The sequence below is a fragment of the Canis lupus genome, chromosome 12, assembly GCF_003254725.2.
Source record: "Canis lupus dingo isolate Sandy chromosome 12, ASM325472v2, whole genome shotgun sequence".
Lineage (NCBI taxonomy): Eukaryota > Metazoa > Chordata > Mammalia > Carnivora > Canidae > Canis > Canis lupus.
The window spans coordinates 66,588,304-66,604,897 of NC_064254.1; the positions used below are offsets into that span (position 1 = coordinate 66,588,304).

The following is a 16,594-nucleotide window of genomic DNA, read 5'->3' on the forward strand; positions in this document are numbered from 1 at the left end:
TCTGCTCTGCCTCTCTGTCTCTCATGCAGTAGATAAAATCTTTAAAAAACAAAACCAAAAACTAAGACTTTAAAATCTACATCTTGATCTTTTTCTTCTGGCTAAGATGAAGTAAGAGACAGCATTTACCGTCAAACTGAAAAGCTGGACAGCACACATGAAACAATGGGTTTCAATACACTGGAGTTTGGGCAAAGGACAGCGATTCTTAAAAGAGAAAACTAGGACCCAGCCTACTGCCTCAGAGCCATGACCCAAGGAGAAGACACCAAGACGGAACCCGGTGGACTTCCTGAGTTGAGGAGATGGGGCTGAGAGGCAAGGCAGTTGAAGGCAGCTGCAGTTCCCAGGGCAGTTCCCAGCAGACCAGGGTGGAAAGCCACAGAGAGGAACTCCACAGGTCTGCAGGGTGCAGTCTCAGCAACTTCCTGATCAGCATATGCCCGAGGTAACTACCCAAGGCTGGGAAGGTTTCTGGGGAACCGTACCTGGAAGCCCACACAAGGCTAGGAGCAAAGCCTTCCCTGCAGCCAGACTAGAAAGCCTCCTAATCCAGGGGCACCGGGTACTCTGAAGGGTCTTCCTGACTCACAACAGGGGAACTATCAGCCCAATACATGCTGCTCCGCTCTCACCTAACAAAGTTTAAACCTAAAAAGGATCAAACTATTTTCTACATCCCAGAACAAAAATAACCAGCACGTAACAGGTTATAATTCACACCTTGCATGCAAGGAAACAGGAAAAAGTAGGACACCAGAATGAGCAAAAAAAAAAATCAAACTGACCCAGTATTACAGTTAGCAGACATAGGCATTAGAAAACTCACGGTATGCTCAAAAACTAAAGAATAAATATGTAGGCATGAAAGATCTAAAAACACCCAAAAAGAACTTCTAGAAATGAAGACATCTGACATGAAAAACTGGGTAAGACTACAGTAGATTAAACTGTAGCACTAGTGAACAAGTAATCGGACATGAAACAGAAAAAGATCAAAAAACTAAATAGCGCATGGATGAGCTGTGATCAACTTCCAGTAGCCAGGATCCCCAACAGAGAAGGGAAAGGAAAGAAAAATATTTGAAGAAACAACAGCTGAAAAACGTCCACATCTGATGAAAAGCATAGACCCAAGAAACCCAACAAACCCCAAGCTCAAGAAACGATAGCACATCATAATCAAGTTGTTCAAACCTGCGACAGAGAAACATCTTAAAAAAGCAACAAAGGAAAACCGAGCTCTGTGCAGAGGGGAGAGGACGACAGGACAGCTTTCCCCGGGAAGGCCACGCAAGGCAGAGGCTCACGGACTGCCCTCGGCAAAGCTGAAAGCGCCGTTTCTAAGGCTCTGCTCTCCACCGACGAACGCGGATCTCAGTCGCGGCCTGCTGGTGGTGGAGAGCAATAAAAACTCAGTAGACCACCGATCCCCAAGCGGACTGATCAGGTCAATTCGCTAACATTAAATTTCATAATCAAAATGCAAAAACAGGGGATCCCTGGGTGGCGCAGCGGTTTGGCGCCTGCCTTTGGCCCAGGGCGCGATCCTGGAGACCCGGGATCGAATCCCACATCGGGCTCTCAGTGCATGGAGCCTGCTTTTCCCTCTGCCTGTGTCTCTGCCTCTCTCTCTCTCTCTGTGTGTGACTATCATAGGTAAATAGATTTAAAAAAATAAATAAAAAATAAAAAAATAAAAAAAAATGCAAAAACACTTCAGTTAATAAAGAAGAACAGATTGATTCAATAAACATGTAGATTTATTTTAAATCAGTTTGGTACATGATACAGATTGGTTTTGCAGTTTTTAATGAACTGAAATAGAAATTTCTAAATACAGCAGTGTCTGCCTGTGCAACGAAGGTCTGTAAGGTAAAATAAGGTGTTTTGATAGAACTACAACCACATGAACATATCAGGAGAAAAATCTGAAAAGGTTTCTTAATATACCTTCTGGATTAAAAAAAAAAATCATTAATGGCTCAAGATACCAAAGGAAGGTGAGGGGGGGAGGCTGTGAGTTCTGTTGTAAGAGCTCTTCTTGCAGAATCTAACTGGTTTCATATTATGGTTTTGTTGCCAGAGCAGTATTCAAAATTACAGAAAACGAGAGGCTTCATCAGCTACTTTTCACAGAAATTGCTGTATGTGTTGACATTAACGTGTGACAAGGTATTCACATCTAGGTAAATGATATTTGTACCACTGTAGCTAAATTTTGCCACTTTGGGAGAAAGGAAATTCTGTATATTTTAAAATGAATCTTGGATCTTACAGCACTCACTAAAAACTAACAACCATGGCACCATAATAAAAATTTTTGTGAGGTTCCTAGAACTAATCTCAGAATATTACTAATGAAAACACAAGAATGTGAGGTAAACCCACCTTTTTCCCAAAAACCTTTGAAGCCAGAGATTTTAAACAATTAAGGCACTTGAAAACATTTGGTGTATGTACAAATGTGCAAGTGAAACAAACTTAAACTGTACCAGCAAGTAACAAAGAAACAGTAAATCTTCATTTTAAGAACCTTGAATATAATCATATCTAAATGCAAGGAATTTGGGTTTATGAAATGGACCAAAGCAACCTGTCATTTCCTACTACAAAATATTGAAAACCAAGTGCTAAACTCAGCCCCTATAGGCTAAAAAAGCTAAAAAAAGAAAAAAAAAAAAAAAACCCTTTAATGACCTAGAAAAGCAAAGCTTTTATAAAACTAATGTAAACCTCTGAACTAATCCAATATGTCAAAAGCAGGGGAGCAGCATCCTCTAAAACTGAAAAAACTAGTGCTTCCTAAGAAAACTAAAAAAACCTAAAGTATGCATGCTTATTATACTATAGGAACTGAAACTAATAAGAAGGATGGGAGAGAAAGAGAAAAAAAAAAAAGAGAAAGCACAATCTGTCAATCCAGGGCATTCATTGTTAAAAATCTACAGTGATCCAAATCAACTAACATTCCTTAGATTTTCTGAAATTATACTGGTCACATTTCTGGTCTCAAAACTTAAAATGATTGTCTCATTAAAGAATTAATAAATGACCCTAAAACAACTTATTTCCTTCTTGCCTCAAAAAAAGTTACTTTTCAAGGAAGCTTGGTGAAAATTCTCTCAAGGTACAACAGTGTTAGGATACTGCCTAAAGTACCAAGGAAAATAGAAATCAGTCAACTTTATTTTTATACTTTTTAACAGCCTAAGAAAAATGTTGGGAAGTTCACTATATGAAGGCTTTCAACTTTGTAGAACATCCTTTAGCTTAACTTGCTTAGGTCTGAAATAAAATAGTAAAATTTCAATTAAATACTAACAGTACGGTATCTAAAAGCAGGTCTACTACAGCTCGTCAACAGTTACATCATCAAACCAACCTTCACCTTTCCTCCTGTGAAAGAATAAATCACAAACATCTGAAGTCACAGTCTACCTTTCCGTCTGTCTTTTTAAGGCACTGTTCTTTATTTTCTGTGATTTAAGGTGCTTTACAAGTATGAACGATGATAACCTGCTATTCTTTAATGGTCTGTATCCTTTCCACTCGTTTAACTCTGGAATGTAATTCCCTGTGTGGCATCTTATTTCTAATGTAGAAAAAATAACTGTTATCAAGCACAAAATTTTACTCTAAGGATACAGTTTACTCTAAGGATACTAAATGTATAGATTTATTCCACTTTTGAAAGGACAGCCAAAAGTCCACCCGATTGATGCTCATTTGGCACATTCTTCTCAATTCTGGTCACTAAACTACATCCTGAGATAGGATGAAAGTAATGCAGCTTTTAGGCTTTAAAAGGACTAAATTTAAACTGCCAAAAGAGTCATGAGGTTGTCTGCGTAGGACAATGTTTTCCATCACTTACAGAGTTACATTTGGTATGTCAAGAAGAGAGAACATAATCCCACAGCAGCAGCCATTTAAAATAAAAAAGAAGACAGCCACAAGGATTCATGCAGAATATTTTAAATATTCCTGTTGAGCAAAATGACTTAAGTGATTTTTCCTCAAGGACGATGCTCCAAAGTATCCTATATGCATCCTTTGAAAATATAAAGATCCTGGAATAGCGTCTTCCATGTGGGACATCTTGAAAGATAATATTTTGGTTTCAGTGAGTCACACACCAGTTCTTGTTAATTTAATGGGTCTGTTTACAGAGTGTGGTAGTTTCGTTCTTTCGATTTGCAGAATTTATAGAGAAAGAAGATTACAGCCTGCACACCCAAGATGAGGACAATTCCTCCAATGAAACTGGCTGCATCGAAGGTAGACTTCCGCCCAGGTTGTGAAGTTGGACTTAAAGTAATATTAGTTGTACCTGTTTAAATTAGGAAGAAAAAAATAACAATACTTAATAAGTCCCATAATCCTCTATCCATAATTTCAAGACCCACCCTGAACCTCTACTTTGACTTTCCCATGAGTTAAATTTTATTAAGTATTTGCTCTTGGAGTCAGATCTTTACAACTAGAACTTATCCTATTTATTCCATCCAATGATATCAGGTGGTCAAACCTACCATATAAATTCAAACACGAAAATGACAGAAATAGATTCTCTTGGTACATAAACTATGGCCTGAGAAGATACAAAGCACTTTAAAAATTTGCAATTTCTTCAGATAACATATTGTTGTTACAGTAAATATTAATATCTGTGTTGAAAAATCATACTTTTAAATTTTACTAAATATACATGGTGAGCAAAAATCTGGTTGCAATTTTTCAAACTACAAAAATATATCTTAAGTATCTGCAACTTATAGTTTCAACAAACAAAAGTACTTGTTGTTAAAGGTATCGTAAATCTTACTATGTAAATTTTATAAGCATTACCAAACACTATGGGAAAAAACCCACAAAAGGTTGAATGCTCTTTTCAGGAAGTAAAATGTTTCAGGAGGAAACAGAACACATTTTTTTTTTTTTTTAGGGCGTAAAAGGTTTCAAGTAGGCCACCCTTCATTTTAATAAAAAGCAATTTATTTTAAGTGACTTTTTTTTTTTTTAAATAGAGTATCAGGGGATCCCTGGGTGGCGCAGCTGTTTGGCGCCTGCCTTTGGCCCAGGGCCTGATCCTGGAGACCCGGGATCGAATCCCACATCGGGCTCCCGGTGCATGGAGCCTGCTTCTCCCTCTGCCTGTGTCTCTGCCTCTCTCTCTCTCTCTCTGTGACTATTATAAAAAAAAAAAAAAAAAAAAATTTAAAAAATTAAATAGAGTATCAAACACTGGTTCTGGTGGCTGTATAATAAGCTGGCCAGCTTTAAAATTAATTACAACTGTTCTGTATTTCTTCCTGTGAAGACAAAATAGTTTCCCTGAAACCAAGAAAGGTAGCACAAGAATAAGCCAAACGAATGGGGCGAGAGATAAATGCCAGTATTTTATTTTATTTTATTTTATTTTTTTTTATTTATTCATGATAGTCACAGAGAGAGAGAGAGAGAGAGGCAGAGACACAGTAAATGCCAGTATTTTAAATAGGGATGGGGGGAAGGATTCATAACCTGTGTATCTGCAATGTCCTGTGGCATCACCTAAATATGAGCTAGTTTACAACACATCAAATCATTATTTAGTAAACTGTTACCTCTCACACTTTTAAAGGTTAGAAAGGGGGGCAGCCCACGTGGCTCAGAGGTTTAGTGCCTCCTTTAGCCCTGGAGACCTGGGATCGAGTCCGTCAGGCTCCCTGCATGGAGCCTGCTTCTCCCGCTGCCTGTGTCTCTACCTCTCTCTCTCTCTCTGTGTGTGTCTTTCATGAATAAATAAATGAATAAAATCTTAAAAAAAAAAAAAAAAAAAAGAGAAAGGGATGTAAAGGGGATCCCTGGGTGGCTCAGTGGTTCAGCGCCTGCCTTTGGCCCAGGGCCTGATCCTGGAGTCCTGGGATCGAATCCCGCATTGGGCTCCCTGCATGGAGCCTGCTTCTGCCTCTCTCTATCATGAATAAATAAATAAAATCTTAAAAAAAAAAAAGGCATGTAAAGAAATGGTGAGAAATATGGCAGAAGTGCACATTTGGCACTGATCTTGGCTTTTTAGACCTCTCAGTACTTAAAAGGATGGCTATATTATCTTCACTCCAACTGCCACCATCTAATACAGTACACAACTAATTCCTAATAGTAATCAGTATTTAATTTGTAATTTATAAGACAGATCTCACCTACAAATTGTACTAAAAAAGTTTTGGAAGAACACTCTCTCTGAACTCTAATGTATCACGCCAATGTGGCTGGTTACACATTAAAAAATGAGAAAAGGACTCGCAGCAAATGTACCATTACTGCTTTAACAGCCTCCTATCTCAGTCCTCCAAATTGAAGAGATGAGTTTTAGTTCACAACCATTATGAATAAAGCTGTTGGCAAAAACAATAAAAGGCAATGCTGTATATACAACTCCTACCTTACTATTAGTTTTTAAAAAAATCCTCAAATACCTGATGTAGTAGCTGTGGTGGTAGCTGTAGAAGAGGAAGGCTGAGTTGTGGTTTTAGCTGAAATGTAAACAAAACTTATTAAAAACTTAAATTTCCATACTTCCCAGTATCTAGCAATTAGTCTTTTTAAAATAAGGCTACCAACTTCAACGTGTTTTCCTTTTAGAGAATAAAGGCCACATTTCAGGTAATGGTTCACTAACACCTATCTCCACAGCCAGAATACTAGCCTTTAAATTAAGCTTTTGAAAACATTAAGCAATTATAAAATTTTATCTATGTTAACATCTGGATAAAGTTTGTAAAAGGACAAACAGGAGAAGAATTAGTGTTTAGGTGAGGGGAACTATCGTTTTTTTAATGCTTCTATGACAGAAACTATTAACTTAAAAAGTCATGGTAAGAAATAAGTGTGGCTCAGTATTTCCCAGGTAGGTATCAAGGTTGGCGTGGCTTCTTCATTTCAAGGGGCTGGCAAACTTTTCTTAAAGGGGCAGACAGTGTGTGTAATTTAGGCTTTGTGCGCTGCATAGTGTAAAGCAGCCAAGGACAACATGCAAATCAACAGGCATGGTTCTATTCCAATAAAATTTTATTTTAAGAACAGATCCCCTCGGGCTACAGATTCCCCCAATTTAAATTACCTGATGATGCCTGTAGAGAAAATGAACTCTCGTGAGAAGAATTAATTTGAATGTAAACAAATTTAGGAACCAGAGCACTGTATTATTAACCGACTTCTCTCAGTACAGATACCACTAACAGATTCTAATAAATGAGAACAACTCTGCTGGGATATTCTCATACGTGTTTGTATCCTTTCCTCTCATGAGCACTGCTGTACACATTTTACCTACTTACTTACTCTTGGATGGACAATTAGGTCATCTCTCATTTCTCCATACTATAAACACCTAGCAGGGAAATATCTGATTTCATCTCTGATAGAGTTGATTCTTATACAGAATTCCTAGATTAAAGGATATGGTTATTTTCAGACTTTTAATCCCTTAAAAGTTTTAGTTGCTATACATTCTGTGTAACTGCAAAAAATAACACTTTATAAACTAAATGTATTCTTTTCAATCTTAAAACGCTATTACTAAATTTTATCTAACAATGGTAGGGAAAAAAGTTTGCTAATTTGCCATTTGATTCTTACTACCAATCCTCCAAACATGCCACAAACTAATTTTTTTTGCAAATAGGGAACACATTTACACACTTTTACTTTTGACCAAATACTTTGATAAAATTTTCAAAATTACCCAATACCTAGGGAATAAACCTCCACTGACCTATGTTCCTTTCATTAAAAAATAATTCAGCACTTACAAAAGCTCTTGGTGATGGAGAATTTTATAAATACAGTAAATTATGTAATCCCACCACTCAGTAACATGTTACTTCCTGCTGGCCACTTCTCTAGGAATTTATACAACAAAAAGATTTAAAAAGTACTGGAACTTAATGGTTTGTCTTCCACTTAATATATTATGAACATTTCCCACTATATTTCTGACATAATCTAGTCATTCTATTATAAGAGGTTATTTACAAATATTTTTATTTGTAATATTTATAACTACTAACAGAAGACTATAATAATTAACCCCACTGAACACCTTTTACATAAAAGGATTATTAGGTTCTCCTTACATCATCTAATAATCCCTTAACTCATTTGTTCTCTTTCAGCAGTAGCCATGGAAAGAGACCATATAAAGGTTTGTTTTTCAACCACTAATTGCCACTCAACATGCATTTTCTATAAGCAAGCCCTGACTTCCACTTTACAGAACCAGAGAGAGAAAACAAGGGAGACTCCACGGTACTTCGCTGGAGAACCCAGTGTGGAGCAAGCATGAAAACTACAAGATTCACAGAGAAGAAATTAAAAGTGAATCCATAATGGTTTAAGAAACTGTTTCCCCCTTTCGGTTCACATCTCACCTTCTGGAAATTGATTAATTTTTCTCTCAATATCTCTGCTTTCATCAATCTTTAACGTCTTCTAGTCAGTGACTTATATGTACTCTCCAAAAGTTCTGAAGCATTTGCAGATTCCTATCGAATGAATATTTCCATAGTAATTGAAGCTACCAGCACAATTTCACCGAGTGTGTAGTGTAGCTGGAAGAGCTATGCACAAATGGCTACCAAAACCTGGTATGAGCCAGTTCACCACTGCTCAAGTCTTTCAAAAGGAGTTCTGGTCCTTGTAATAGATTCTGACTTCTTCCTCAAAAAAAAAAATATACCTAAAATACACACACACACACACACACACACACACACACACACATTCTTGGATCCATCTCTCTGCCCGTCCCTACTCGGTTCGGTTTCCTCTCTGGCCCTCTTCCAACCCTTAGACATTACGGTGCCCTGGAGTTTGGGCCTCAGGCCCTATTCTCCCTACAAGCTGCTATAGTGGACACTACACTCTTGCCCACACTGATCAGCTTACCTGTACTGTCAGCTAAGAGCTCTGCCGTCACCTCCCTCAAGCCCTACCCCTCCTACTATTTGCATGCATCTGCAACTCTTCCCCTATGAATTCTCCAGAATGCCCTGCACAGGTTATCTATTCTAATCTCCCTGTGTTCGCTCTTGTCTCCTGTTCCAATCTGTCTTCCCAATCTGACTCTTATCCTGCTGAGTGTCCACAGCTCAACATTTCCTCACCACGTACTCCAAATGCAATTCCCTGACCTAATTATACTCCTTCACATCACCTTCACATGTACTGACCACCTTGCTCCACTTGGGAAGCTGTCCTCATGATTTACCAGAATCATTTCAGATTCAATCAACATCTCCAGAAAACTGTCACCACATTTGCCATGTTACTCCATATATAGGCCTTCCTACAAATGTCTCAGCACAGTGTGCTTACCTCTTTCACAGTTCCTATGATAGACAAAATGTCTTCGGTCTCCAGTTTCTATCATCCAGCCTAGTACTTGTCCTGGAGTAGATTTTTTTTTTTTTCATGATTTATTCCTCCTATCACTTTTGTAAAGATTTTTAAAAGGAGAAATTATCTAATCCTTTGAAAGTATAGTGAAAAACTTTCTAGTTGTTGATGGGAATGAAAAGCATATCTTTCTGGAAAGCAATCACTATTTAGTCCTAAAACAATCCTATCTTCTGACCTAGGAATGCTGTTTGAATCAATCACTATCAGGGATAACAGCAAATGTTTCCCTGAAGACATCTGCTGCATGGAGAAAGATGACCTAACATAACTATCCAACCAAGTGCAGGATGAGTAAAGTCTATACAACAATGTAAGAGAGAAAACAAATCAAATATGCATGGACATATTCTCCAATTTCATAGTAAGTTTATCTATTAAGAGATACACAAGACTAGGAGAACTTTATGACTGAAAACATTTTGGTATACCTCTGGATGATGGGAATCATAAGGAATCTTCATTTCTTTTAGGCTTCTGTATTTCCCAAGATTTTCACAAAACCCACAAAAAGCAGTTTATGGACTCAAACTCAAACCAAAGATATGATAAATCCTCCCATATTCAATGAATATCAAACACTGGAGTTACAGGTCACTGGCACAAACAGTTCATATTAACGTAATCGTTATGATCCAAAACTAAACACATCTACTAATTTTTAAAATTATAGTAACAACTTTTAGGTATTTAAGTACTAAAAAGTCCATCAAGAGACCTTAAAAATCCTAAAAGAGGGGGAATTATCTTGTATTACCTGTAGAATTGGTTGGCATCATAGTGGGCTCCGGTGCTATTTAAAACAAACAGGCATTAAGTCAAAGCAATCTAAAATATTACAATCTATTACACTATTTTTCAAGTTGCAGACATTTGAGTACCACTTTTACAATTTTTGCATTTAAGTATAACCTTATGGAGGAAACGGACAGTTGTTCTACCAAATACTGATCTCCCCTTCTTTAGAAATAGAAGCACCAAACAATAGTTGACACTTCCCTCCCCTGAGGAAAGACAAACATTCCTTAGCCTCCCCAAGGTAGACAGCCCAGTGTAACTGCTAGAAAGCATCTGTAGGTAGATATGGGCCTCTTTCCTCTTCCTGTTGGCAGGAAAATCAATATGTTGGCTCCAGCTATGGAGCGCTCACCTTACAGAGCAAGGTCAAAGATATTTTGACAGTAAACAGCTTGGGTCCCTAACGGTTGTATTGCTGCTACATAGTCCAAACTAATTCTGATACATCAATCAAATTAAGTAGAATTACCCAATTTTTCTCTAAATTAGTATCTTTTAAAATGCTTTAATCTTGTGATATTTTTGTAATTTTGCAATATTTTTATGAAACCACAGGTTTGATACAATTATCACTGTTTTCTGACACACATTAATAACAGATACTAAAATCGTTTGTTCCTGGGGCAGCTGGGTGGCTCAGTCAGGTCTGCCTTCTGCTCAGGTCATGATCCCAGCCAGGGTCCTGGGATCAAGCCCTGCCTCAGGCTCCCTGCTCAGCAGGGAGTCTGCTTCTCACTCTCTCTTTCCCCTGCCTGTGATCTCATTCCCTCTCATGCTTGCTCTCTCTCAAATAAAACTTTATTAAAAAAATAATAAAGTACAAAAATGAGAAAGCAGATGAATACAGAAGAGATTTTACCATAAAACAAACTATGCTAGAGACTGTGACAATCACCAGCACTATAACCAGGAAAAGTGCTAGAACAAGAGTCCAGTCCTATAAAATGCAAACAGAGGCTCTAAACTATAGTGAATTTCCAGAAGAGTTATATAAAAATAAAAAAATAAAAAGGAGATATCTATATCTACAGCATTCCACAGTACAGTCAAATCACTAAACTAAGTTTCAAAATATTGTCCTTCTAGATCATATGAATATGCCATTTATAACCAAATTTCTAAAAGGTTAGAATTATGGAGATGGCCAAACCAAATACTGAAATAAGGCTTCCTGAGGCAAAGATCTTCCGCGCCTCTTGGCCACTCCCCACAGCAGCCAATGTGAATACTTACCAGAACAGAGCTGTGTGCTATTCACCACCTGGCAATCACTAACGGTTGTATTATGTGAACAGTAGCTTTTCTCTGTTGTTGGGGAAGAAAGGGGGAGGGAGACAAAGAACAGCAATCACTTGTTTATATTATCTTTGACTTTGTTACTAAGCTCCAGAATTGCTTCCAAAAATCAAACTCAAGCATAAACACTTTAGAAGTCCACAGACCAAGAAAATAATGTTATTCTCCTTCTCTCCATGATTAAGAAATACTACACAGAATCCTTCCAAATATTCTTCTATACTCCACATGAATATATTTAACAGATAAATCAGAAACACAGAATTGTGCCAGGACTACTGAATAGGGAAGGCTGCTGGAACCCACAAGAGGGATGAATCAATAGGGAGAGTGGTCAGGATCTAATAAAGGCTTAGTAACCACGGGAGGTACCCCAATAGCAGCAGGATGACCTCTGTTCCAGATCTCTGCTTGGTCTTCTACACTTTCTAAAACTGATTTCCTGACAGTTAAACTTCTAGGAGACCCTTCCCCAACATATCCTACAGTAGGGCACTGAAGGCCCAAGACATGACAGCCCTGCCATCCATACACAATGGGAGAGAGGGGCACACTCTTAAATTCCATTAAATTCCATTTTATGACTTAAAAAAAGTCACTTACACAACAAAAATTTAACCCCAAATTAAGCTAATACTTTAATTTTAAAATCAGTTTTTAAACTTTATTATGTAGTGATATAATGCCTAGAAATCCTAGATTTAATGAAGAAGATAAACTGTTCTCCTGATAGGAAAAAAAAAAATCCAACTACCTTACATGAAGAAGACAGAATATGCTGTAATCCCATGGTTCTACCAAAAACCTTACTGCCATTTCAAAGTATCTCCAACTAGCTCTTTACCCCTCAAATCAGGCTAATTTTAAAAGTGAACAAAACTACCACCTCTCTTCCCATCTCATTCTTCTCCCATATTTAAGTATCCAACAAATTTGTTAAGGTCTCTGTAGTTCCTCTAGCAGGACACCTGCAGCAGATAAATGCCTCCTTTTTCTGGGAAACTGTTTTCAGGGGAAAATCTCACAACTTTCTCCCACAGCTGATTGCAGTGTACTTGTCCATTTAATCTTCAAAGGCTTTAAAATCTCTCTTCCTTTAAAAGCTACTGAACCTCAATTATCAAGTTTAAGGAATTAAAGGGGTGGGGACAGAATGGGAGACTGGAGATTTTAGGGGGAATGTTCAAAGCAATAAGCACTTCAAGGGAAAAGTATTTGATTTGCAAAATAAGTAGTGCACAATATTCCTAATTTTCTACTAATTTTCAAGTTATTCAGGAATACCCCGTACGATATCGTAAAATGTTCTAACAGTTTGCATTCTTAAAATTAAAGCAATCCCAAAGCTTCTTACCTTTACATTCTATCCAAGAGCAGGCAGTGGCATCAACGCTAGTGTTCACACAGGAAACACAGCTGTTGCGGTTGTCACAGGGATCTGGTGGGGAGGGGCATATAAAACCAATCAGTTGAGACGTCACTTTAAGCTTGTACAACTTACCTTTTTTAAACAAAAGTGAGCATTAAGTACGGTACCAGACTTACTAATTCAGAGAAATGGTAAGATGTTATAGCCCATCAACAGATGAATGGTTTAAAAAAAAAAAAAGTTATACATTTTGCAATAGAATATTATTCAACCATAAAAAAAGAAAATCCTGCCATATGCTACAACATGGATGAGCCGTAAGGACATTATACTCAATTAGACGTTCAAAAAAGGACAAATATTGCATCATTTCACCAATATTAAGTATCTAAAATAGTCAAACTCAGAAGCAGAAAAGCAGAATGATGGCTGCCAGGGCTGGGGGCAGGGGGAATGGAGATCTGCTCAAGCAGGGGACAGTTTCCAGTAGGAGGAAAAGTTCTGGAGATCTGTAGAACACTGTGCTTATGGTCAATAGTGTATATACACTTAAAAATTTGTTAGGGTAGGCCATCTACATGTTTTTAATCACACACATAAAAATAGTACATACACCGGTTTAATAAGAAATTCCAATCATTATAAATGACTTATGGAACTGAAGTAAACACCAAGAGAAAGGGAAGAAAAAAAAATCCCACAAGCTAGCGGGAATGCCCATTACCTATCTAAACAACCCTTTGCTACAGAACAACTATTTCACAGACACTCAGGGTTTCTTGAGCCATTTTAAAGCATCCTTAAAAAGTAAAAAATTGGAAAAAAGGCAGTGTTATGTAAGGCCAACACTATACACACACACACACACACACACACGAAATCACTGGTCCGAAACATCAGCTAAGATGCTGGAATTTTTTAAAGTAATAAAAATTTGTTACAGGTTGAACCCAAACCCCGATGATGTTCATTCCGAAAACCCCAGATTTGTAATTCATAAATGATCCGCTATTTCCAGGGTCCTCCATGACTGGAGGATAAGGGACAGTAACACCTGGAGGGGCTACATTCACGTACGTACAGTTTAACGAATTAGCAGAGTCTTTGTCAATAATATAGGCCAAATAACTCAAAAAGTCTAGACTAGGGCTCTACCCTATCCATTTTCCTGGAAGCTAGAGGACTCCAAAGAAACATTCACATTTGCTTTCCCCGTGCTTTTAAAAAAAAAAAAGTTCTGCACAGAGGCAACACATTTCAATATTTTATCACTAGTATTTTTCAGGAACTGGAATGTATATAATACCCTTGAGTAAGGGATTCACAAAGTAGAAAATAAGTTCTGCAGAGGTTTGTGTACTGAAAAAAAAAAAATGCTAGTTGTCCAAAATCTTTTGTGCCTGATGACTAACGTTTGAATAGCACAGTCAATGAACAAAACTTACTACCTTTCATTTTAGACTGCGGCTTATCCAACTGCTACTTAGAGAAAACAAATCATCTCCTTTGTAGGACTTTGAGTTACACAAGTGGGACTTTCAGTTACACAAAGGCAATTAACTTGGGTATCTCCAAGCTTCTCTTTGGAAAAATACACACTCCAAAACTACAATTCTGCGAAGAAACTGCCGAGTAAGCCGGAGACAAAACATGCTGCGCCCTATCATCTTAAAAACAGCGCAGTCAGAAATGTCCAGTATTGTATTGCAATTTATTACCTCCCTCGTTTAACAATTTTTGAGTTGTGCTACATCTCATTATTAATCATATATCAAACTTTCATGAAACACAAAGACCAAGAGAAGAAGCTTCAAAATAGTGGGATCACGGCGGGGGGTTGGGGTGGGGAAGCCACGGTAAAAATCTGCCACTTCAGCAATTCTTCGGTCAGGATGCCGCTTATTCCTTACCCAATATTAACTAGAATAACCCATCACACTAGATTGCAGGGTTTTAAATACCTAGGGCTCCTTTTCACCTCAAATCGATTTTCCCTGCTCTCTTTTGTGTTGTCACGGAATTGCCAATTTCTGCTTCGAGATTTCAGCGTTACGACTCAAGCACAGTACCCCAATCGATTACAGGGTTTAACAAAAAAAAAAAAAAAAGAAAAGAAAAGAAAAGAAAAAAAAGAAAAGAAAAAGATACAGAAAAAGAAAGAAAATCGGCAGACCTGGGTTCCAACCCCAGCTTCACAATCAACTAAACCTACGCTCCGGGCAGTTAGTCCATCTCCATCTTCCTCCTGGATTTCACCACCTATCTTCCAGCTCAGCCTAAAACACCAAAAGGGGGAACATACGAAGCATCGGGCACACCACGGGGTGGCTTTTCTTCCTCTGCGCACAGGGAGGAGTGTAAACTTTTAATTTGACCAAACGCCCAAACCTCAGCCGGATCCCACACTGATCCGCAAAGTCCAAACGGTCAGATCGCAGGCGACTTATTTTCTGAGACCCCGGCCACGAGCACCGACGCCTCCCGTCCTGGCGGCGGTCGCCGGTGCCCGGGACGTCGGCTCTCGGAGCAGGGGCCCCGGGTGGGCAGGTCTGGAGGCGCGTCGCCCGCCCCACCGTCCACCTCACGGCCGCCGCCGCCAACGCGGGAGGCGGCCACGTCCCCCTTCTGGAGCTGACGTGACACTGGGGATTACGAGGCACTTTTGAAAAGCACGGCGGCGTGGGGCACCTCGGGGCGGCAGGGAGCCCGACGGCCGCCGCTCCCCCCGGGGCGCGCCCCCGCCCCCGCCCCCGCCCCCCCGGCCCGGCGGCTCCCGGACGGGCCGCCATGTTGCTGGAGCGCCGCCCGGCCCGGCCCCGCGCGCACCGCGGACGCGGCAGGCGGGCGGGCGGGCGAGTCCCGGAAGCCCGCTGGGCCGGCGCCCACCTGGTGCCGGAGTGGTGGCCGGCGCGGCGGTCGTCACCCGCGTCGTGGCTGCGTCGGTGGTCGCCTGAGTCGTGGTGGTAGTCCCGTTCGGGTCCGAGCTGAAGCTCTGAGCCGCGGTCAGCGCACAGAGCGCGGCCAGGCAGGCGGCGGCCCAGCACAGCTGGCGGGAGAGCCCCGACATCGCGGCCTGCGCTCCGGCGTTCCGGCGACTGCTGCGGCGCCCTCCGCTCCGCGCGTCCTGTCCCCTGCGGCACCGCCTCGGAGAGTCCGGCCCCCGCGAGAGCGCGCCGGGGTCACGTGAGGGCCCCCGGCCACGGCGTGCGGGGGCGAGGCGCGGGGCGGGCGATACCAACGGCACGGCCGCGGGGGGGGGGGACAGGGGCATCGGGAGGAGACCCGGGAGGCGCCTCTCGTCTCACAGCGGCCGGGACGTGGCGAAGCAGCTCCGCAGACGCAGGGAACGACCCCGCTGCCCTCGGAGAGCCCCCCCCAAGACGCAGCTGGGCTGTTCTGGTTCCGGCGGCGGGGACGGCTCCCGCTCGGCTCGGATGGGACAGCCCGCCTGAGGTGGCGCTCGGCGGCCGGGGGCGACGGCGCGGCTGGCAGCGCGCGGGCCACGTGACTCCGCGGGTGGCGCTCCGGGGCCCGAGGCCGCGCGGCGGCGGCGCCCGTGAGGGGCGTGTAGGCCCGGCCGGGGCCTGACGTGGGCGCTGTGCCCGCCTCGCCGACGGACCCGCGCTCCTCTCCCGGAAAATCGGTCTTTCTGCGAGTTACGCGGGGTTGGGGCCCCGGGAAACGGAA

At 40.9% G+C, this 16,594-nt stretch overlaps 1 protein-coding gene across 1 annotated transcript; it reads right to left on the reverse strand.

Moving 5' to 3' along the window:
• Nucleotides 1-1,745: 1,745 nt before the first annotated feature.
• Nucleotides 1,746-16,087, reverse strand: CD164 (CD164 molecule). The gene is made up of 6 exons (XM_025444557.3): nucleotides 15,794-16,087; nucleotides 12,893-12,976; nucleotides 11,476-11,547; nucleotides 10,202-10,237; nucleotides 6,465-6,521; nucleotides 1,746-4,333 (listed from the first exon to the last, which is right to left on the reverse strand). Exons 1-6 carry the CDS (start codon nucleotides 15,972-15,974, stop codon nucleotides 4,167-4,169), a joined length of 597 nt encoding a protein of 198 aa, XP_025300342.1. The 5' UTR covers nucleotides 15,975-16,087; the 3' UTR covers nucleotides 1,746-4,166.
• Nucleotides 16,088-16,594: the final 507 nt, after the last annotated feature.